General features: G+C 38.9%; 4 protein-coding genes across 5 annotated transcripts in view; 3 read left to right on the forward strand and 1 right to left on the reverse strand.

The window, feature by feature from the left end:
• LOC149105716 (hsp70/Hsp90 co-chaperone CNS1 homolog) overlaps positions 1-18,711 on the forward strand; it is a 21,457-nt gene extending 2,746 nt beyond the window's left edge. Inside the window, exons 2-5 of the mRNA XM_089271420.1 lie at positions 5,835-5,885; positions 6,837-6,890; positions 11,025-11,180; positions 18,125-18,711. Of these exons, the coding sequence (XP_089127546.1) occupies positions 5,835-5,885; positions 6,837-6,890; positions 11,025-11,180; positions 18,125-18,201 (338 nt within the window). The 3' untranslated portion in view covers positions 18,202-18,711. The remainder of the gene's footprint in view (positions 1-5,834; positions 5,886-6,836; positions 6,891-11,024; positions 11,181-18,124) is intronic.
• LOC149105717 (P2X purinoceptor 7-like) lies at positions 47-1,457 on the forward strand. The gene is made up of 2 exons (XM_089271421.1): positions 47-315; positions 1,025-1,457. Exons 1-2 carry the CDS (start codon positions 134-136, stop codon positions 1,440-1,442), a joined length of 600 nt encoding a protein of 199 aa, XP_089127547.1. The 5' UTR covers positions 47-133; the 3' UTR covers positions 1,443-1,457.
• On the reverse strand, positions 1,976-3,351 carry LOC110063354 (uncharacterized). Its single transcript, XM_089271419.1, has one exon. The coding sequence runs from the start codon at positions 3,334-3,336 to the stop codon at positions 2,002-2,004; it is 1,335 nt and encodes a 444-aa protein (XP_089127545.1). The 5' UTR covers positions 3,337-3,351; the 3' UTR covers positions 1,976-2,001.
• A 2,153-nt stretch (positions 18,712-20,864) lies between the features above and the next one.
• LOC110048450 (uncharacterized) overlaps positions 20,865-22,667 on the forward strand; it is a 33,828-nt gene continuing 32,025 nt past the window's right edge. Inside the window, exons 1-3 of one of the 2 annotated variants that reach the window (XM_089271635.1) lie at positions 20,865-21,453; positions 21,971-22,036; positions 22,300-22,389. In XM_089271635.1, coding sequence (XP_089127761.1) covers positions 21,384-21,453; positions 21,971-22,036; positions 22,300-22,389 — 226 coding nt within the window. In that variant the 5' untranslated portion in view covers positions 20,865-21,383. Of the gene's footprint in view, positions 21,454-21,892; positions 22,037-22,299; positions 22,390-22,667 lie in introns of those variants that run through there. The other variant, XM_089271636.1, reaches the window with a different exon arrangement.

The raw sequence follows: 22,667 nt of genomic DNA on the forward strand, positions 1-22,667 counted from the left end.
CTCAGAAGTCGGTCAGCGTATCATCGTATGACGTCAAATCGTCAAAGCAATTTGATCCTTCCGCGTCTTCCAGTTGTGTACTTTACATTTAGCGAGGTCTAGTTCGAAATATTGCTGAATTCAGGTTTGAACTATGTCCGAAGCTGGGTCTTCTTTCGATAATTTCGACGATGAACAAGACGGTGAAAGGTTTACCATTGAGCCATATCAGTTTGAACCGCGTATCAACTCAGATGAAGCTGAAAGCCTGTCAGGCGAGGAGCCTATGGAAAGCGACGAAGAAGGTGCAAATCCTCGACTTGAGAATTCAGACTGGTATGTAGCGTTGTTGTAATCGATCGATTCATTGTACTAAGTTGGATGACTGTAATGTGAAATAAAATGAACTTAACGCTGAATGATGTGGCGATCGTATTTACGTCGTTTGTCGGTTTAGGGCGATTTAAGCTTAAATGCCGTGAGCAAATTTATTACATCTTTGTGATAAATTTTGCACTATTTAACAGTTTATTCCAAGGAGGTTTTCCTTTTTTCATTGGACAATTCCAGCCAAATTGAGTTGCGAAAGCCCGAACTTTAATCAATTAATTACTCCTAAAACAGTGATAACTAAAGTAGGAGGTTACTAAAGTTAAAAAAAAATCGAAGCTTCTTTGTTTACGGCGGTGTCGCTTTCTGCTTATGTTTACGCAGATCGACCATAAAAATAAAACTCTGGGAGCACGATTCAATTTCCTTCTCGGTCTGGTTGTAACATCTGGTTATGTTGTCGATTTGAAGCATTCCTTTGACTACAACATAGATCATTTATAACTTTAATAATCTGCATCACAGATCAGGAATGTTACCGAAATACACGTTTAACTCGTACTTACTACGAATTGTTTAAAGGAACGCTTGCTTCACCAACTCGTACACTGCTAATTTTGTTTATGCACTAGTCTAAATCCTTTTTTTTATTCTTATTCTTTTTTTTTTGGTGAACACAACGCAATGTGATATTGCGTTTTTGCTTATAATTCAGGTGTTCATGTGAGAATTGCCAGATTATGGGACGAGTGGAGGCATGCATTTGCTGCCAAGAAATTGAGGCAGTCAAAAATAAAAATATTGAGGCAGTCACAAGTGGCGAATGCCAGGAGGAGCCTACATGTATAACCCAACACCCAGGGTTTCATCCAGTCTGTATCAACAGATGGGTATTGCAGACTGCTTGGTTTCAATACAAGCAGCAATACAAAGATCCTTATGATGGGCCAGAACATAAACTATTTAGACATATAGCCTATAGGCAACTGGCCCGATGGTGCTGGGGGATTTTAGGGAAAGAGATAAGGGTGGTTCTTCCATCTTGTGCTGTTATGTGCATTCGTAACTTCTATCCTCCACCTGGACCAGAAGAAGAGTTTCCCTTTGAAGGGTTTCGGTATGCAGATGAGTGATCTGGATTTACCCTAAAACTATTTATAAGTTGCAAATATTGAAATGATATATAAATACTTAATAATTATTTACTTAGGCCTCTCTCATATATACTGTACCATATAACCAAAAAATGGAGTGAAATTCTCATCTACAAAGTGCTCAATAGCTGAACTAGAGCGGTGAATAACAGTAAAAGCCTGATGATTGCCTCGCATGAGGCATGAAACACGGAATAGCGATTAAATGATCATATAACCTAGCTCTTGAGTTTTTACTGTTACTGTACCACATATATATTTTTGTTTCCAGTGAATGGGCGTCATTTTGTTCATGTTTTCATTTTCTCAATGGGTATATATTACTTTCATTGGTAAATTAACTGACTACTTGGTCCAAAAAAATTTTACTTTACTTTTGGCATTGATGTATACTAGAATATTTATGGGTTTTTATGTTTTGTGTTTACCAGTTAGGGTCAAAGACTAAGGATAATGATTCTTCAGTATGACTATTCTCCAAAATTAATTATGGAGAAAAAATAACTGGTACTTCTAAAGCTACATAAGACTATTTTCATTAGTGAAATCTTGACCGATGTTGTTGTATCAAGTCTGCCTTAAGTGGTGCTGGCTCTGAAGCAATGTTCTTTGGTAGCTGAACAGGCAAGGGCTGGGCAACTGCATTCCCTTCCTCGCACCGCTTGATAACCTCTGAAATCATACCTGACAAATAACTGTATGATTTCTTCTTACTAATTGGCTTGACAACCCATCGCTTATGGGCTTTTGGAAAGCACATCTTGTAGCGTGCCTCACCTGCATGTTCTCCTACCTGTACTCGAGCTTGACTACGGCCAGTGTTTGCATTGTTGTCAATTGCAGCAAGTTGAGTCCTGGCAACCATGCCCTGGTATGAAAAATGTTCCCTTTTTGAGCAGTACTTGAGCATCATCGAGTGATAGACCTCAAGTCTGCCAGTGTGGCAGAAGTCAGTAAGCTTAGCCAGATCTTTCAAGAGCTTAGTGTTCAGGACCACTTCCTCCAAAGCTAACTGAGCCGGGGTACCTGGTTTGAGCCAACAGATTCTCTTAGCTTCAGAGGATGAAATGCGTCTGTGACTGCACTCATGAAAGTGGGTGTTCCCTGACCACTTATGTTTGTTGGTAGTGTGATTCAAGACTGATTTCCACTTTTCACGCAAAAGATCCACACTACCATTGCAGGTTGCAGCAGACCACCAGAGGTGATTAGCAATAGACTGTATCCATGGGGATAGCTCCTCACAACCCTTTTGTTTGGCTTTGTTTGTGAGCTTCTTTACCACCCACTTAGAGAGGTGCCAAACATCATACTGGTGATTAATAGTTGGGTGGTCTTTGTTCATGGAACTGCTGATGGACACATGACGGTCTGTTGCAATCCTACTAATGTTGACATCTTTACTTTCCAGCATTTCTATGCACCTGGAAAAGCCTTCTTTTTCCATAGCATTAGATGATGTGACCTCAGAAACCTGAACAACATTAAAAGCTACAACATCCCCAGTGTCATCATCCATGAGTGTGTAGGTGCCGCACTTGGCGCAGTGTCCTGGACTGTCACAACGGCCATCACCATCAAGATTGACAACTGCCTTCCCTTTAAGCTTTTCAATTTGGCATCTACTTTCAGCCTCCCATGCCTCATTAACAACAGGAATCAAATACTTTTGTTGTGTGTTGTAATAAACACTTTCGCTAAAAAACTGGAGATTGAAACATGAGGCGAAGCGACTGATAGCAGCAAAGGTGTTACCAGTGAACAGAATGGATGCTGCCATCAACAGGTTACCCAAGGGTTTCTTTTTCACCACTGGCTGTGAATCCCAGTAAGTGATGTGGCCACTGTGGCAGGCTAACTTAATTGATAGCATGCTACCAATTGTTTTCCTCTCATGTTGTATTATCACATCTCCGCAGTCTGGACACCTTTTTAGCAACTTATTGAGACATGAATGAAACACCAGGTATTTCTTTTCACAGTCGGGTGTGCTAGATGTACAGTCCCCATCATTTTCATCTTCAGGCAATAAGTTGTCGTCATCAGTACATTTTTCTTCACCAGGTAACTAATGGGGATCTAGGTCTCCATCATCTTCATCATCATCCTCATCATCATCATCATCATCGCTGTCATCACCATTCTCATTGCCCACAACACTTTCATCATCCTCAGTAGTTGTTCTCAAAACAACTTCTACTTCATACAGTGGAGGTGGTGAGATAGCATTGAAGCAGTCATCCTCATATGTAGGGAAAATTACATAAGGGGGTGGCTGCATGGCATAACTGTGGTCATGCTTAACTTTTGATTCTTCTGCATGGAATGAAACATATGCCCCATCTTGACCAGGTAAGGGAAGCTCATTGCTTGTCCTCTCAGAAACATTGTTAGATGCATTACCCATTTGATCTGTTTGAGTTTCAACAGTTTTAAAGCATATAGGGTCAAAACAGCATTGAATTCCAATGTCATGCATCTGTGGTCGTGCAGGGTGGTCATGGTTAGGTTTGTTATCACCAAGGACAGATTCCTCATTACTTATTAAACCATCTTGGGAAGAGCTGTCATCATTTTGGGCAGTCAGTAATAGTTCTACAACAGCCTAACAAAAAAGTGAAAAAGTGTATAGATTCTAGTTCTCCTCTTTTCGAATGGGAATTGCACTTCAGTTATATACATGCACATGTAGAATAGTCCAGCGCAACATTTTTCTCTTGAGAAGGATAATAACAAAACAAAGGAACTGTGAGTGGAAAACCATCATAAAAAATTTATTGCCCTGATATGAATATTGAAGTAATTTTGTTGACGGGAGAACAAAACCAGCAAGACATAGCTTGCTGTATTATATTCCTAGTTAGTTTGTGGCTGATGAATTAGAACAAAGCAGAAGGTCAGGTGTAAAAAGGGTGACCTTTATTTTGACAAATAAACAAATCAATCAAGAAATAAGAGCATAGGCATTTGATAATCAGTAGGCCAGTTTAATTATACCCTGTGATGATTTGCCTCCACAATTTTTCAAGAACACAATCGAAGCATTGAAAAATCAAAACAAAGCATGTTCTCGCTAGGACAGATCCTCATTCTCACGATACCAATAAACAAGCATTAAATCAGCTGAATTAGGCGGACAAATGGCAGTGTGTATTAAATTGGACACCGAGACATGTGTATGCAGCGGAAATGAAAGCATGTAGAATATTATAGAATACTAACTTCTTCATGTCTTCGTCGCTCAAGGCGATTTTCGCTTGACAATCGTGGTTTTTTGGCCTCATGCCCATAATCAAACTCAGACGGTACAGCGTCCTCCTTCAGTCTTCGTTTACACTTCTGTCCCGTAATCTGCGAACGGATATTCACCTCGAAACAGCTTGGCAAAAAATGGGCACTGCAAACATAGCTGTATTGCACTGGCGGCATATTCGATCGTCTGATCCTCTCCATCCATATTTTCCTTCGCTGCTTGTCCGATGGGAACTTGTGGTAGCTTATGTCTGCTGTTTTACTAGTTTTTGCTGAATAATTCGTACATCCAGGGACACAACAGTTCACCATTTTCTAGAAACCCTCACATATGAAGCAAGCGAGGCTTTTTCAGATATTCTAATGAACACTATGCGAACGCAAGGTAGAGAGCGGGCAAGAGAGCGTGTTTCGAAGATCCCGCGAAAAATCCCTTTGACGTTCCTACGTCACATCACACTGCTGACCAATGTAACGCGGCTCGTATTTTTCCAAGATGGTGGAACTCTACTCGCGTTTTTTGGTCGTCTTTAAGGTAAAATATCTACGTTCAGACCAACGATCAACGGAAACTGTTACCAAATATTGACGTAGAAAATATAGGCCGACTATACAAAATAACTTCATTTTTACCCCGGAGTTCCCCTTTAATGATGATTAAGATTTTTACCGACTTAGGACTATATTACTCACATTCTAAAAGGAATTCCCAAGAACAACTCGAGGATCTAGACCGTGTAGGAGAAATCGTAGATAAATCAAAGTTCTTTTTGACTGTCTTTTTGTGTACATATCTTCTTGGTCGTTTCTCAAATTGTCATTTTTTTCTTTGTATGCATAGAGTATACATACCGAAGAACCAAGTCGCTTTGTAACTTTAAAAACAATACTAGTCATTTTCAAGATATACTTGTCGTTTGGAAAAATAAAAACATTTTAGCCACGTTTATGATAAATGTTTTGCTATATTCTATTCGTAAGGCTACTGTAGAGAGGTTAACCCCATCCAGGCCCTCTTTATCGTTTAATTTTTCTCCGCCCAGGTGAAATAGGCGTTCTCTGTGTTTTAAATGATTATGATTTTTACCGACTTAGGACTATATTACTCACTTTCTATAGGGAATTCCCCAGAACAACTCGCGGATTTAAACAGAGCAGGAGAAATCGCAGGTAGATCAAAGTTCTTTTTGACTGTCTTTTTGTGTATATATCTTCTTGGACGTTTGTCAAATTGTCATATTTTTTCTTTGGATACATAAGATATACATACCGAATAAGCAAGTCGCTTTGTAACTCTAAAACCAATACTAGTCATATAGTAAATGGTTTGAACCCAGGAGTATCATTAGTTCGTATAGTGTGATCGTCCAGGTGGGGGTAGTTCTGAAAAGAACTGTTGTTGGTGACTGACGTTTCGACAACTTGAGCGGAACTCATCTTCAGAGTCAAGTGAATAGTGTCTGTCAGTCGATAATCTTATAAGTCTGGTCCGTTGAACGTAATTGGTCAGTTTAGCCATGATGGTATTGGGTGAAAGACTCGTGTAAAGTTTGTCGTCAGTCATTGGTGGGTTTCGATCCATCTATTGTTGGTCAAATTGGTCGGTTTTTGGTCCGTGTATTGTTAAGTCGGTCTGTTAGAAAGCCGTTTGTCGGTTTCGTTTCCGTCATGGATAAGTCGTTTGTAAGGGGCCGGTAGTTGTTGACATCTGTTAAGAGGCGTTTGTTCTAGGTGACGAAGCCTGGCAGTCGGAGCATTTGATCTTGTAAACTGCTCCGACTGCCAGATTTCCTACATTGGTGAGACTGGCAGAAACCTTAACACAAGACTGACTGAACAGAAACGAGCCACGTGAAATGGTGACGCCAACAATTACATTGCTGTACATCATCAACTGACAAACCACAACATTGACTAGGACTCTGCTCAGTGCTTAACCTACAGTACAAACTATTTTCAACGACTGACCCTGGAAAGCTGGTACACTAACCTAGAACAAACGCATCTTAACTTCGCTCAGGAATAGAAAATCTTAAGAGCAGATTGCTGATAAATTAATAGTAAGGGTCGAAATACATCTTGAACAGCAAAGACTAATTCAGATTTTTGTCGCGTCATTAGATATGAATCCGAGCGTATTACAAGGAACTGATCTTGACCATGATACATTCAGAGGTAAGAAAATAAACCAAGATCAAAGTATTGCATTTATTTTGCAGATTTGCAATTTTGGAACTCAGTTAATTGTTAATTACCATCAGTTAATTGTGCGAATCTATTATTAACTACTTAATAACCGAGAGTGAGGTCGTTACGGGAAAATCTCAAACTGAGGCCTTGCCGTATTGACCGAGCGATAGCGAGGTCAATACGGTAGGCCGAGGTTTGAGATTTTCCCGTAACGACCGAACGGTCGAGGTTATTAAATTGTTTATTATATGGCTCATCAATAAAGAGAAAAATCATTCGAGCGGAAGTCGTCAATTTACATCCGGCGATGCGCGCGTTTACCGATTCATTCATCGTCTCAAACCTAGGGCAAAACTACACAGTCAGTGAATTTCACCACTGTATTACGTATTCCGTTAAAAACACTTATTTCTTTACGGAAAAGTCACTGTCACAGCCTCAAAAACGAATTTTAGTATCGTGGTACCACAAGTTGATGGGGAAGTTTTTCCGACTTTTGGGGCGAAACGTCAACGCATATAGAAAAGACAGCAAGTGCTTCAAAATTGTCCAAACCAACCGTCTTTCGGTGAAAGAAGATACTAATGCTTCAGAATGCACTGCTCAAAATAAGCTTAACTCGATCTTCGCATTCGCTTTCGACAACATATCTTCGCCTTCTTCATTCTGGGATTTATGGATGAACATTTCAAGCCTTGTGAACGTCTGCAGTTATCAGAAACACTGCTACCGACAGAAACCGCCCGATTGTTTACATCTGATCATCCTGGAAGCTGATTTACACTTGCTTGTGTCAAAGCGAGGGAACCTATTTGACGAGAACTTTGACGGAGTTCAATACTTCGGTAATTGCTGTGACTAAGATAATAACTTTGTGGTGTTCTGCTCAGGATGCATGGCAGATCTGCCGATGGTGTTTTTTACTTAGCGATTTTAGCTTTACTTAAGACTAGGCAAACTTTGATTGTTTTTCACCAGTGCCCGCCAAGGTTACCGACTGGTAAGTCATCTATATAAATTTTATTAAAGAAATATCTCTAAACTTTTAGCTACTGATATTCTCGTACTGATTTTAATCGGCTTTCATCGCTTCAATGCGCTTGAATTTTCAGAACCGGGCTCTTCCTAATTTGCATAACCGTAATCGGCCCGTGGGCATTACGGGAGAATAATGCCCTACAATTCAGTGACAATTAACCAATCAGAACGCGCGTTATATCGGCCACAAGCCAAAGCCATATAATAAAATTTATTATTATACAGGCACGAGTCTTTAACTGGAAAATACGCCACTCGTAAAATTCATGCGAAACTATATGCAGCAATTGAATGGCGTATAGACTGTGAGCAGTCTCACTTTAGGTCGAAGATCGGCGATGGAAGAACGCAAACCAGGAACAGGAGGGTCGATCAGAGGCGCGCATTAAAACCGCAAGCCGCGAGTAGCACAGGCTTCGGAAGACGAGCAACGCTTGCGCTGCTAGCCGCAGTTCGTTTGCGTTTTTTCTCGCAGATTTTGGGCAAAAGAGAGATTGCTCGCAGTCTACTGAAGTGGGGTATTTTCCATATCGTCTCTTGTGATGATATCGATCACATTATTTAATTTCCCACTTTTTCACGGTTGTTTGCGCCAACAGTCAGTTAGACTATAATAAAAAAAATTGGACGGTGGCTTAGGGATATGAATTTATTTTCTCGTGTTAAAACAGTATTTTACTGACTCAAAAACCGAGCAACTGGAACATTTTAGAGAAAAACATGCAAACATGCAGTACTCTTTTTTTTACCCATATCTCAAAAACGTCGTACATGAATGTGACTAAACTCCAGACACAACACACAAATAACAGTCATTAGTATAGAAGCAGCGGATGGTCCAGCGAAAACCTCCTCTCAATTTTTAACAAAGGCTCAAAGATTTACATGTATTTCCTAGGCGAAAAGTTAACTGGAAGAAGGGTTACGTAAAAAGCCGCAGAACGTGCTCCGATTTTCTACAGAAAAATATTGTAAAATAGCAAGCATCAAATCAGTCATAAATAGAAGTTAAGAGTAGAACCGTTGACTCGTCAGTCAGGCGCTTCCTACATTTTTAAGAAACGCACAAAGATAGGAAAGGAAACATCTCGTAAATGTTACTAAATCCTATAGAGGAAAACTCGAAGAAATCTTTACAAGGTATGATATGTAAATTAAAATAAGGTCAAATAACCTGTGAAATGGCGAACATATACCAAGACGTGAGAGGAAACAGAACTAAATGCCAACCACTTACTAGAGAAATTACAGTGCAGTATGTACTAAACGAAACATGAACACTGACTAAAGATATAAAGAAATTTTTTTTATTTATGTTGTTTCAAACAGCGTGTCAAATTGAAGACATCAAACTAGAAAGCTAAACAAGTGTTACAGCCATTACATCAACAAGAAAAGTTAACCGCAGTCTAAGGGCGTGATCCATTGAATCAAAAATTTCAGGGCTGTCTGAAGTTTAAAAGTTTCTTGGTGGCGAATGGATTGCAACGCGTACAGACGGTCTCGTTCCATTCCACTCACAGTTAAAATGGCGGATGTTGGATGTTAGAGTTAGATGACGATTTCGACTTTATCAAGTGATGATGATTGTGCGAGCTGTTTCATGCGAAGAAATTTAACCCTTATGACAAGTCATTTTGAGCAGACTGTTCCAAGATATTTGCCGGCTGAGGTCAAATACCACTTTCGAATGACGAAAAGAACATTCAAAATTCTCTCACGAATAAACCGTTTTTAACAGTCAAAACATACACTTACCTTGCGAAGCAGCTGCCAACCTGTTGTAAGTACACATGAATGTACGAGTAACACTGATAAATCCGCTGTTAACAATCCACAAAATCTGCACTGATCAGTGTTTTCCTCCATGTTGAACAGAGAAAGTATACCGCCAGAATGGGTCGGTCAAATGAAATGCTCAATTTTCCATCGGACCGGGCCAACTGAGAAAAGTGGTCCACCTCGAAAGCTGAATCGGCTTTTTCGAAACTTTTCTGGTTGGACCAAATTGATCCATTCAGTTTTAGAGCGAGATTTTCAAAAATTTTGTTTGAATGGATCTTGCCCTACATTTTAAAATCTAGGCCGGCATCTAGATCGCTCTACCTTTTACTCTCGCCATGAGAAAATTGTTAACGTAATCTAAAAGAATTATTTGGCTTGTTTCTACGAAAACTACTAAATGAAATTAAGCCCAAAGACAAAGAGAAAAAAGGAGAAGAAAAAGAGGAAGCAAACTTTGGTAAATTAAAATTCAAGTCAGGCAATGAAGAAAAAAAAAACACCAGCTAAATACGAAATTTAGAGGTTTTTTCCAGCCCAGACGTAAAAAGTGTTCAATACAAAACTTAGCGAATTTAACGTCCCTCCGAAATTTTGTTAGTCAATAAAAAGGCTAGGGAAATTGAAACATTCCTGTCAGTGAGTTCGACCTTCTTCTGAGCAAAGTTTTCATCCATATCAGGAAGCAAAATGACAGTGATTACAAACTGGCTACCTGAGCGGCTTTCAGCGAAGTGAAATTGTCTGGTTTAACCATATAATGAACATCTTTTTAACCGAGCTTGGTCGGTCTGTATGGGAGAATCTTGACCGCGGTCATGCGTACAGAACGAACGCAGTGAGGTCTGTACTCACGACGTCGGTCAATATTTTTCCATACAGATCTCCCATTCGGTAATAAGAACGAAATAATAATCAGGACAATAGCGAGATCAGTGGCTGCTACCAAGGCGTTAACTCAGTGCCACGCTTTTATTTACTTTTTTTTTCGTTTTTCAAAAAAACTTTCATTACGATGAATTACATGCAAAGTAGGTGAAATTTTTGACAGTATCTGGTGTCATCAGTCGCAGGTTCTTATGTGTCCCTGAGATCTTTTGTCATTTTGTGCAATTTCTGTCGATCTTCAGTTCCTGGCAAAGACTCCGATAAATGAAAAACGAGCTTGTGATTTCTAGAAACAGATCGGCTGCTTTCCAAAGGCAAGAAAAGAAAACTGCGGTTGCATTCTCTTAAGCTAAAAAACGTTGTTTAAAAATTCCACTAACTACTCCCCGATACGGGTTTTGATTCTCACAGCAATGACACAATTGATCAAAGGAAAAATCCAGGAAGAGAAATATGACTTAAGAAATGCATTAAGTTGCTACACTGAAGGGATTGAAGTGAAGTGCAAAGATGCCAGACTGAACTTCGTGCTTTACTTCGACAAGTCAAAGGTTCTTAAGCTACTAGGTGAGTTCAGATGACATATTTGTTTTCCGTTTTAGCCTAGTGAGTTAAAATATTTAACTTCAGAATGTAAAAAGTGAAAATGTCCCTTTTGATTGTCATAAGTTTCTTTCTTTCTTAGTCCTGAGCATTTGTTCATACAGCATTTAATGATTTTAGTTATTTCCATCACCTACCTACGTAATCAAGAATCAATATCGTAAGAAGAAATTAGATGTTCATCACTTCTTTTTGGGACCTTATGCATTTCATGCATACAGACCCCTAAGTCAGAAGCAGATCTTGAGCGTCACTTCGAGGACGAGATGACACGTGACAGACCTCTGGGTGTATGAATAGTCTGGCAGGTAGACTGGGTACTAGTAATTGCGAGACAAACTGGCTTGTGTGTGCAACCCGCACCGGATTTCAAGCGAATGAATGTGGGCTTGCGAAAGCGGATTAGTTTCAGTGCAATCCGCACTAAACAGTAGCCGAGTCTAGACATGTTGGCTTGCGCGAGCAAACAACTCCCGTGTCGTCGAGGAAAATCACTCCATCACCTAAATGAAATGACACTGAAAGAACAACCAACGCAGGTATCAGGCAGTGCGGTTAATTTTCGAAATGAAATTATAAACAGCACGACAGAGCGATTTTGAATAACTTATCTTGAATAATAACAACTAATTTGCGAGGGAAAGCTCTTCTAAATTTTCACAAAACAGGTCAAACGGGTGCCATTACACATCAAAAACGGTACGCCAAAAGCAAGGGCTAACGAAACAAGTCGAAAACAATGACAGGGTTGTCAAAATAAGCCGGCGACCGGGGCATTCTGGAAACCTGCGCCGCCTACTTCGAATGTTAATAAGTTAATCCTGAGCATGATATTGGATAAATAATATGACAATAAAATTTTTCAGTTATTAATTTGTTTGAATCCAAAATGGATCGGAGAAAATAAAGTATTTGCCGAAAAAGTACGTGACACGAATCGAAACCGATTTACTTTAATAGCCGTAAAATGTTTTACACCTCAGCGCACCATTTTCTGAAGCGAGCAAAACACAGAATAAAGTAACTTAAAGTAGTCTGGTAAAAGATGAGTTTTCGTTCTGTTCAAATGGCACTGCAATAAATAGGACTGTATTGTTTTTTGTTTTTGTTTTTTTGTTTTGTTTTTTTTGTTTTTAGTTAAGTGCTACCGTAATGAGAGAAGTAGATTTATTTACACAATTATTAACATTTAAGGCCGTCGGTAGGAAACTGGCTGATATCCTCCATAAAACTGCAAAATTACTTCAGTCTACACTATCCCTTACTATAATGGAAATAAATATACTCCTTTGTATTTTTTGAAGCGATATAGTAATTTTCTCAATTTATAAACACACAAAAATGATACAATAATATCGTGCCAATCATGGGGGTAAACACAGAATATTTAATTTAGAAGTGAATGGTTATCAGATAACGCGTGCGTGTCAAATACGTTCGCTATTAAAAAAGCCTAAAATTCCGAACATGAGGTTGAAATATGAAAGAAACTTGAAATAGCCTTTTTTCAAAATAAATCTTATGTGAGATAAAGCCAAGAACGCGCCAAAATATCGAACATTTCAACGCCGTGGATTTCTGTGTGCATAATTGCCAAATTTATCGTACATAGTACACTTTATCAAATAAGTCCAAGAAGACAGAGAGGAAAACGTTTTTTTATTGCCTCCTTATGTACAAAATACAAATACAATACAGTAGAGATACAATACACACATACATACTTTATTGCAACTCCCTACAAGGGTTTTTCAGTTGCAAGACTACATAACTATCATACTAAAATAAATAACCAAATAACTAAGGCAATGGATATGCATTAAAAACTTAGTGAAATTAAATACAATTGATTGGATTTACTTTTTGCAAAATTCATAGATTAATCAGAAAAAAGCAGTTAAACAATTCTTTTCCTAAAAACTTTGACAGAGTCTGAAAACTTAACACCGTCTAGAACCTAGCAACACGGTAGGTCAAGGACCACAGTGTTTGGTGGTTCGAAGGCTCCTTGAAATTTTCAGGGGACCGCGTTGTTTAGTATTTCTGGTGTGAATTTGTGAACGCAGAGTAAATTTCTTCATTTAGTAGTCAGGAAAGAGTTTATTAACACATTTAAACATCATTACGGCATTGTTCAAGTTAAGTTTGTCATTAATGGGCAGCCAATTTAGGGATACAATGTGCAGATTAACGGTGCAAGTGTGATATACATTGTATCAAATAAAAAGAAGTGAGGAAGAAATAGAAAACATCAAAACAAAATAATGGTAAGTCAGACGACACTGGAATGAAATATTTCTACTTATTATTGAAATCTTCTACTTGTTTGTTTTTAGAGCGATTTGCTTGAGTGAGTCAATCTTTCCTAACCTTTTTGCCGTGTCACTTATATGAATACTGGATTGGAGAATAACAAAAATTAAGAGTGGGAAAATCATCAACAAATGTACACGTTTGCTGAAAGTAGCCCCACATTGCATCTCAAGAAATTACTTTTCAAACATCTTCCCAGTGGGAGGGGGCGACCCCCTCTCATACTCTCCCTGAACAGCACGCGTCTTGCCCAGCCGCTTCGCGGCATGTTTTTCACGCAAACCTTAGCCGCCTACTCTTTGGATGGAACCCGCTACTCAAAACACAACTGGCAACCCCGCGGTACTCAGTTGTTAATGTTGGTATGTATTTAAACAGGCTTAGTCATTACAGCAGCAAAACCTCTTGACACTACATACACAAGTTCATCATGTGTAAACAGTGCCGAGTTCAGAGAGTTAAAACTCACATGGGACAATGCACAAAATAGGGGTAAATTGAGAGATTGTTGTTGTGTTATGTCCCATTAGGACTAAGAGCTAAATAGATCATTATTATTAGAGGATAACGTAAGTAAGTAAGCAGTATTCTGCCATACATTTCCCAGTTAAAAATTGTAATGACTTGTCTACCTTATCACTTGTAGCAATTCAACTGCCAGATACTGATATAAGAAAACAGCATTCCAACCGATAGGAATAAAACTAAGCATAAGACCCCATGAAAGCATTGCGGACCCATTTTTGTGTGGGATTTCCCACACTTTGTCAACGCCAGCGATATTTATTTATTTATTTATTTATTTATTTATTTATTTATTTATTTATTTGTCCACGAGAGCAAAGCGTTTGTCACGTGGTTTCTACTTGGCGTGTAGACTGGGTTCCACTGGCAAAGGTTTGAGTGTTTTTGTGAGGCGGCCATGAGTGTAATTACTTCTAGCGGGTGTTGTTTTTTGGCGAATTTTGACTTGTTTTTGAGATTCGGAGGGAGTCTTAGGCCTTAGGTCTCAGTGTTTTTTAGACACTCGCTGCCGTATTTAGTGTTGACGCGCCATTTATTATAAGGTGGGTAAACATTCGCTTTCTGTATATGCGCGAAATTCTTGGATAAATAAGGAACAATCAGTCAATCATACAACAATATAATTTAACGAAGTTCCAGTTCTCGGACAGAACTTTCTGCAATTACATATTGAAATCATGTCACATTGAAATTCCTTCGATCAGATGAAAATCCCGACAATTTCTGCGGAAATGAAATTCTAGTCATATGTTCTAGTAAACATTGTGCATGTCGCGCCGCGCAGTCTGCAACGGTCGGAAGAAAATTTACGCTTGATTGATTTCATTACTTTCAACTCTCGTCTATTGCTAAAATTAGCATTTTTATATCAACAAAGTTTTACGGACAGATATAGCATAATGACAAAGCCCAGTGTTTTCCTGTGTATTTATGGTTAGCAAGTTGAGGTCCTCTCGACTGATAAACCATGATTTCTTGATACGTTGCGTGACGGTGCGGTTTCCTTAGACTCACAAGTTTAATTAAAAGGACTAAATATTTGCTTTTGCCTTCAAACTTCACACTAAACATTTTCTGGTCATGTTTAAGCACAAAAGCTAATTTTTAAAAGTATAATTTACGTACAGTTTTCTCAGCTGGAAGCACGAATATTAGCTGACATTTGCAATCGGAGCTGATTTATCGTAAACAAACTCCGTGCAACCAGCGACCGATTCTAATATTTCCGCTGACGAACAAAAGTAGACAACATTTCTGATGCGTTCCATGTAGATTGAGGGGGCGGGGAGCGTCTGCGTAAGAGCTGAGGCTAACTGAACTATTTTTCTCCACTGGAACTAATCAACACATCCCAGGACAAATGTAGCCTATGAAATAAAGCTGTTCCCACAGTAAACATCCCCAAGCCAACGCGATTCAAAAGTTGTGTTCGTGAACATTAATTGTCCCAGTTATGTAACAGGTCATCTGGCATCCCGACGAAACAGGCCCGGGGGGTTACTTTGGGAATTTCTGGGTGGGGATGAGCCGCCGGGACCTTGGAACCCTTAGCCTATACCAGAGCTAGTTCAGCTGAATTTTGCTATCCTATACTAGAGTAAACTCCCCAAATCCCCCCCATCTATCGACACTGTTGAGGCTGATTTGCGTAAATTTAAACTTGCCGATTTGATTTTTTTATATTTTTGAGTGGCAATTCTTGGTTTCCTTAGTCTAGATAAAATCTTCAACCAAATAGTCAGTTTGGTGAAAAATAAAACCCTATTCTAGACGCAAACGCTCAGGTTTATATACCCTATCCTAGAGTAAACTGCTTGAAAACCATATCCTTCACAGCAGCACATACCTATATAGCCCATATATGGCAGTACCCGTCCCCCCCCCGGGAAACAGGCCAAGTTATTGTTCATTGCACGGTCCAGAATCACAACCAAAAACTTAACCTTCTCGCGTCCACTTGATGATGTCATTTGTTTTCGCCCCTGCTGCGAAAAACTAGCCTAACCTGCAAAATCTGTTTACTTTAATGACTCTTTCATTGCCCCCCTCCCCCCCCCCCCTAATAACTTGGGACTATATATATATGCCTGCTGACTTTTGTTTTTGTTTGTTTGTCTGTTTGTTTTTTTTTTCGCTGAGTTTTAGTATACGTTGTGAAACAACGGTTACAAGGGATTTTGCCCAGGTAACAAAAATGGCACACTGAGGAAAATCATTTTTCCTTTTAGGTTACATATTTAATGACAAACGGAGAAACGTGATTTGCTCGTAATACCTTGGACATCAAAACACCAATGCAACTTACTACATTAAATGTCAAGGGCGCTGCATGTGATCTTTGTTTATGTATCCATGGGTATTAACCACGGGAAATTTACCTCCGGAAACATTGGTCATACTCACTAAATGCAGTTTCCCGTGGTAAAAGGGTCATTTACCACGGTAAGGAGCTCCGTGTAACCGAACCCTAAAGGAGCGAATTTCCTGGAAACTAAAGTCCAACATGTTTCTCATGTAACCGTTTTTTCGTCTGCAGCTTAGGATCTTATAACCAGGACTTTACGGTATCTTTACTCGACGTTCATCACTACAAAACGACAAAATGTATAAATATTCACTGCAAAGCTGCAATTTCTCTAATTTATCCATAGCCCATCAACTCTTATTTGACTGAAATCCCACACAAGTTTGCATTGCGGACCTATTTTTACTTAGGTGGCGGGCTGTTGAAACCAATCTCATGCCTTTCCATGAGAACTGCAGCGCCCTAATGTAATAGTGTTCCGGGTGCCAAATCGAGAGCCTTCATGGAAAGCAAACCAGGCACCTAATGATAAATTTTTCGACTAGATATTTTACTCTCGCAGTTCCCATTCCCTACTAAGAACCCCTAGGGGTATAAAAGGACGACCGGAAATTATTCAGGCAATTTGATAAAACGCCCATCGAAGAGAGGTATCCTAAGATAGACAACATTCTCATTTGGGCCTACCTTTAAGCAATTATGCTTTACTCCGTATTATGCGAATATAATTTATTATTTTACTCCGCCCAGGTGAAATTGCCCTCTAAGCACTATCAATGTCTATGATTTTTACCTACTAGCGATTTTACCTACTTAGCTCAGTTGGTAGAGCGTCGGACTACCGTGCGGTCTCGGGGTCGAGCCCCAGACCGGACCAACACTCACGGTCTTAAAATAACTGAGGAGGATATGCTGCCTTTGCAATGACATCTGCAAATGGTTAGATATTCTAGTCTACTACTACTACTACTACTACTACTACTACTACTACTACTACTACTACTACTACTACTACTACTACTACTACTACTACTACTACTACTACTACTACTACTACTACTACTACTACTACTACTACTACTACTATTACTACTACTACTACTACTACTACTACTACTGCTACTGCTGCTACTGCTACTGCTACTGCTACTGCTACTGCTACTGCTACTGCTACTGCTACTGCTACTGCTACTGCTACTGCTACTGCTACTGCTACTGCTACTGCTACTGCTACTGCTACTGCTACTGCTACTGCTACTGCTACTGCTACTGCTACTGCTACTGCTACTGCTACTGCTACTGCTACTGCTACTGCTACTGCTACTGCTACTGCTACTGCTACTGCTACTGCTACTGCTACTGCTACTGCTACTGCTACTGCTACTGCTACTGCTACTGCTACTGCTACTGCTACTGCTACTGCTACTGCTACTGCTACTGCTACTGCTACTGCTACTGCTACTGCTACTGCTACTGCTACTGCTACTGCTACTGCTACTGCTACTGCTACTGCTACTGCTACTGCTGCTGCTGCTCCTGCTCCTGCTGCTCCTACTGCTCCTACTGCTCCTACTGCTACTACTGCTACTACTGCTACTACTACTACTACGGCGACGGCGACGGCGGCGGCGGCGGCGGCGGCTGCTGCGGCGGCGGCTGCTGCGGCGGCGGCTGCTGCGGCGGCGGCTGCTGCGGCTGCTGCTGCTACTGCTGCTACTACTCCTACTACTGCTACCACTACTACTATTTCACTCATTTTCCAAAGGTAACTTCCAAGATGCACGGGAGGATCTAAACCATTGTAAAGAAATCACCGGTAAATTAATTGAAAGGTCTTTCTGAATTTTTTGCTATATATAACTCATTACTAGTTTCTCAATTTTTGTTGTTGTTTTTTTTTTTTATTTTTATACATAGAATAAACATACCAAAGAAGCGAGTCGCTTTCTAACTTTAAAAGCATTTCTAGTCATTTTCAAGACACATTTGTTTTTCGGAAGAGTGAAAGCAATTCACCCACCATAGTTATCACCAGGAATGAAAAATCACATGAACGGATTGTAGATAAAGTAAAATTAAGTGTGACGATGCATCCCGAACAGCAAAGACTAATACAGATTTTTGTTGCGTCATTAGCTATGGATCCAAGCCATTTTCCTAAAATTGGTACTTACTCTGACGCCCTACTTAGAGGTGAGAAAATATACCAATATAATGTAGTGCATGAAATTTGCAATTTTGGAGTTAAGGTAATTGTGGAATCTGTTAGTGTTTATTTTTAACTCCCAGTACAGTCGGAATTTCCAGAATTTTCGAGCTAACAAATTTATTTGAAATTCAGCTTCTTAAGTCAAGAAAGACTTGATGTGATTTTCTAGAGAAAAACAAATAAACATACATTAAACTTGATATAACCTATATCTCAGCAGTATTGTACATGAATGTGACTAACCTACAAACACAATACGCAAGTAGCAGTCATAAGCTGGCAGAATTGGTGAATTGCCAACAGGGCGCTTTGCAACTTTTAGGTTACCGTATACCTTTGGAGCACCTTTAGAGGCGTCTCGCGTCCAAGCGATGTAGGGCGTCTGGTTTAAACTGTAGATACCTAAACCCCTACATCAAATTAAAGCTTATAACACTGCTCCAATAATGATTTTGAAATAAAATGAATTATCGAATTTTTCACAACCTTTAAATGTGAGCGTCTGAATCATCTTTTGGGTCCCTTTTGAACCCTAGAAGTCAAAGGGAATTTGTTCGTTCGCCCTCAAATTTGGACAGTAGCTAGTTTGATATATAAACAACAAAAATATGTCTGCGAATTATTTATTTCTAAATAATTTTTCGCCGAGAGCGATTTTTCTATGATCACTCCATATTTTTTAATGCTATTTCGAAAATGTTCTGTAACTTTTCACTGAAATTGAATATGGCAAATCGCAGACACTTTTAGCGCTTCGGGTCCCGAAACTGAGGGACAAATTAATTAAGCGAAAAACAAAATTAGTTTTGACTTGTAGCTTTCAAAAGATGATTCAGACGCTTGCATTCAGAAGTCATGAAAAATTCGACAATTTATTTTATTTCACAATTCTTGGTCTAGTTTGATAACCAGATCTATAAGCTTTAATTTGATATAGGGTTTAGATATCTACAGTTAAAACAGAACGCGCTACTTCACTTGGACGTGACACACCTCTAAAGGTATACGGTAACCTTAAAAAAGCTGCTCGAAAAAGTAAAAGCTCAAAAGTTGAATATAATTTTGAAAAAAGTATTGTAAAATGACAAACTCCAAGTCTAACAAAATTAAAAGTCAATATGTAGTAAACACACTCAAAGCTGGGAATGGAAAATAATCGTAAATGCTACTTTACTCTATTCCGGAAGAATCGGAAAATAAAAAGTAAAAAAGATATGACTTGTAAATTGAAATAAGGTCACATAACAGGTGAAAGGGCGAAAATATACCAAAGACGTTGGAGAAAACCAAACTAAATACCAACCAGTTGCTGGAGTAATAACGACACGGCTTTAAACTGAACATGAGAACTGACTAAAAAATATGAAGAAACTTTAATTACTGAAATTGTTCCGTTTCAAAATAAAGACATATAGGAGTGAGAAATGTAAGCGAGTGTAACGACGAGAGTTTTTCCTAGCGCACCACATCAACAAGTAAAAATACAGGAAAACGTTCTTTCTATTTAATTTAAAACCACATGCAAACATTCAGGCACTTTTGAGGAAAAAATTCACACATATTTTTCAAATAGCATGGTTTTCGACTAACCCATTCCATTGTAAACAAGCTGTAAGAAACAGATTTTTTTTCCCTAGCGCCATGAGATCAACAACAAAAATAAATAAATAAACAACAAAACAGCAGGATCAGGGAGGCTGCTGCCAAGGCGTTAACCCAATGCCACGCTATTATTTACTTTTTTCCTTTTATTAACTTTCATGGCATGAATTGCATGTTATGTAGCTGAAAATTTTGACGTTAGTCTCTAAGTCTTTTGTTCTTTTTGCTCGTTCTGCAGAATTTCAGTTCCTGGCAAGGACTCAGAATATTGAAAAGAGACCTTGCGATTTCTACAAACAGATCAGCTCCTTTGAGAAGAGAAAAGAAAATGGGATTGCACTCTCTATAGTTTTGGCCCCTTGTTTCTCGATATAGAAGTCTGTTTCTTGCCTATAGTTTTAAAGCATTATTGTCGTTTTACGATTGATTGTCAAAACTAATCCAAAATTGGTTTGATTTTGCTTTGCGATACTTTTTGAAATGTTACGATACAATCTGATGCAAATCAGATGTGAACCAAACCCAATCATGACCTGGTCACGTGCGTTTTGTCGTGCCATGCACTCTCATTGGTTTATTGTGTTGTTAACGTTTATTGTGCGTGACCACTTTATTTTGGGTTTACGACGGTCAAATGTTAAAAAATTCTACTACATCATTTTCATTTTTTTATTGCCACTCGTGCCGCTTACAATACTTCTCATAAAATATGATTACATACGCCACTTACAATACTAATACTACCCACAACACTCATAATGACATGCAAAGTTCAAATACTTAACAACAATGCAGTCTTCTCGACTAGCTGAGCATTCGTCGCACTAGTTACGTAATAGCTCTGCAATAAATACCGAGACGACTTGTTCACTCCATTCGTGCTCGGTTTTCCACCCTGTTTTCCAGCGGAGCGCGGATCAGGGAACGGCCCACCCTCCCACCTCCATCGTGTGGGCCGTACCGCTAGACTCGACCTCCCCTAAGCCAAGCTGTTCATCTTGGCTTAGTCCGCTGGTCAATCGTTATTCCCATATCTTATTTCAACTGAGTATGAATGAGAGTGTTGTGAAATGGAATACTACCAATACTAATCACTCACTACCCAATTCGTGTTTCGTTTCTCACAGATCTGAAGCAATTTTTCAGAGGAGAAGCCGAGTCCCAGCAAAATGACTTTAGAAATGCGTTAAGTATCTACATTAAAGGAATAGACATGAATTGTAAAGATGACGGACTGAACGTCAATCTTTACAGTCAAAGGGCAGACCTGCATTGTTTTCCGGGTGAGTTTACAAGGCTACATATCTTTTCCAGCTTAGTTAAATTTACCAACTTCTAGGTATAAATTTTCCATTTTCTAAATTATTGTCTACACACTTCGTGTTAGTTTGGAGAATTTGTTGATATATCATTCGATGAGTTTCTTTATTCTCCTCATCTGCCTGCTTGACTGAGCATCAGTTCTGTAAGAAGAAAACAGGTATTAATCAGCTTTCACTAATTTATACATTTCTGATGTAATTCACAAAATCTTAATTTTGTAGCACTTTTAAATACAATTACATCCTCGATTTCTTCAGCTTTGACTGAACAAAACCGAACAGAAAAGTATCAGTGAAACACAGCAGCTAGAATCTTTAAACACCTTGCGGTCTTGTAATGCTGCATACAAATAAGTCTTGTTGTTATTGTTGTTGTTGTGGTTGAGTAGCGAGATTTTTTTATTTTTGAGTTGAGTTTTGAGTAGTAAGATGTTAACAGTAAGATGTTTTAACTGTCGTTATTACCTAATTTCCATAGGTAATTCATGTGAAGACCACAAGGGTAAAAATCGCGCAGAAGAATTGGGACAAGATTTCTTCATAGGTAAATCAAACTTCTGTAGACTATAAACCTCCTGCGTGTTTCCTATTTTTTAGTTTATGCATTTCAAAGAAACTTCATTAGTAAAACAGTTGAATCGGCAGCGGGTTGCTCGTCATTTTCAAGTTACACTCGTCACTTTGAGGACTGAAACTAATAAATTTATTTAGCTAGATTGTCATCAGGGTTTTCTAAAACCAAGAATTAAAAAATCCCAAAATTATCAGGACAGAAAAGATTGATATAGATTTGTTTTGCACCATTAGAACTATTTGACCAGAATGAACAACAATTGGTGCAAGACATGAGTCTGAGCGCTTCACGACAACTAGATTTTGACGACGACGCTTTAAGAGGTGAGAAAAGTTTCCAATAAGGAGAAATGTATGTTCTTTTCTTCCTGAGGATTTTCCATTTTGAAACTGGGACAGTTTTTTTTTTTAACGGAATTTTCTAGCTACAGGGGAAAAGGCTTATTATAAGACCAAAGGACTTAGATCGAGTTTCATAAAATAAATATGTACACGAAACACATGAAAATGAAAAAACAAAACTGACTGCTAATCAATACGTCAACATCTCTTTAGTATTACGGCATGACACGGAACATAAATATTAAAATTAGCTAAAAGTA

Source organism: Orbicella faveolata, unplaced genomic scaffold (assembly GCF_042242905.1).
Source record: "Orbicella faveolata isolate gen_17 unplaced genomic scaffold, um_ofav_v1 contig_34, whole genome shotgun sequence".
NCBI lineage: Eukaryota > Metazoa > Cnidaria > Anthozoa > Scleractinia > Merulinidae > Orbicella > Orbicella faveolata.

Bases quoted from the DNA above. Each gene is read 5' to 3' on its own strand.
- LOC149105717 (XM_089271421.1), top strand. From the start codon at position 134: ATGTCCGAAGCTGGGTCTTCTTTCGATAATTTCGACGATGAACAAGAC. The intron at 316-1,024 runs GTATGTAGCGTT...CTTATAATTCAG, and splicing joins CGACTTGAGAATTCAGACTG to GTGTTCATGTGAGAATTGCC.
- LOC110063354 (XM_089271419.1), bottom strand. From the start codon at position 3,336: ATGCTATCAATTAAGTTAGCCTGCCACAGTGGCCACATCACTTACTGG.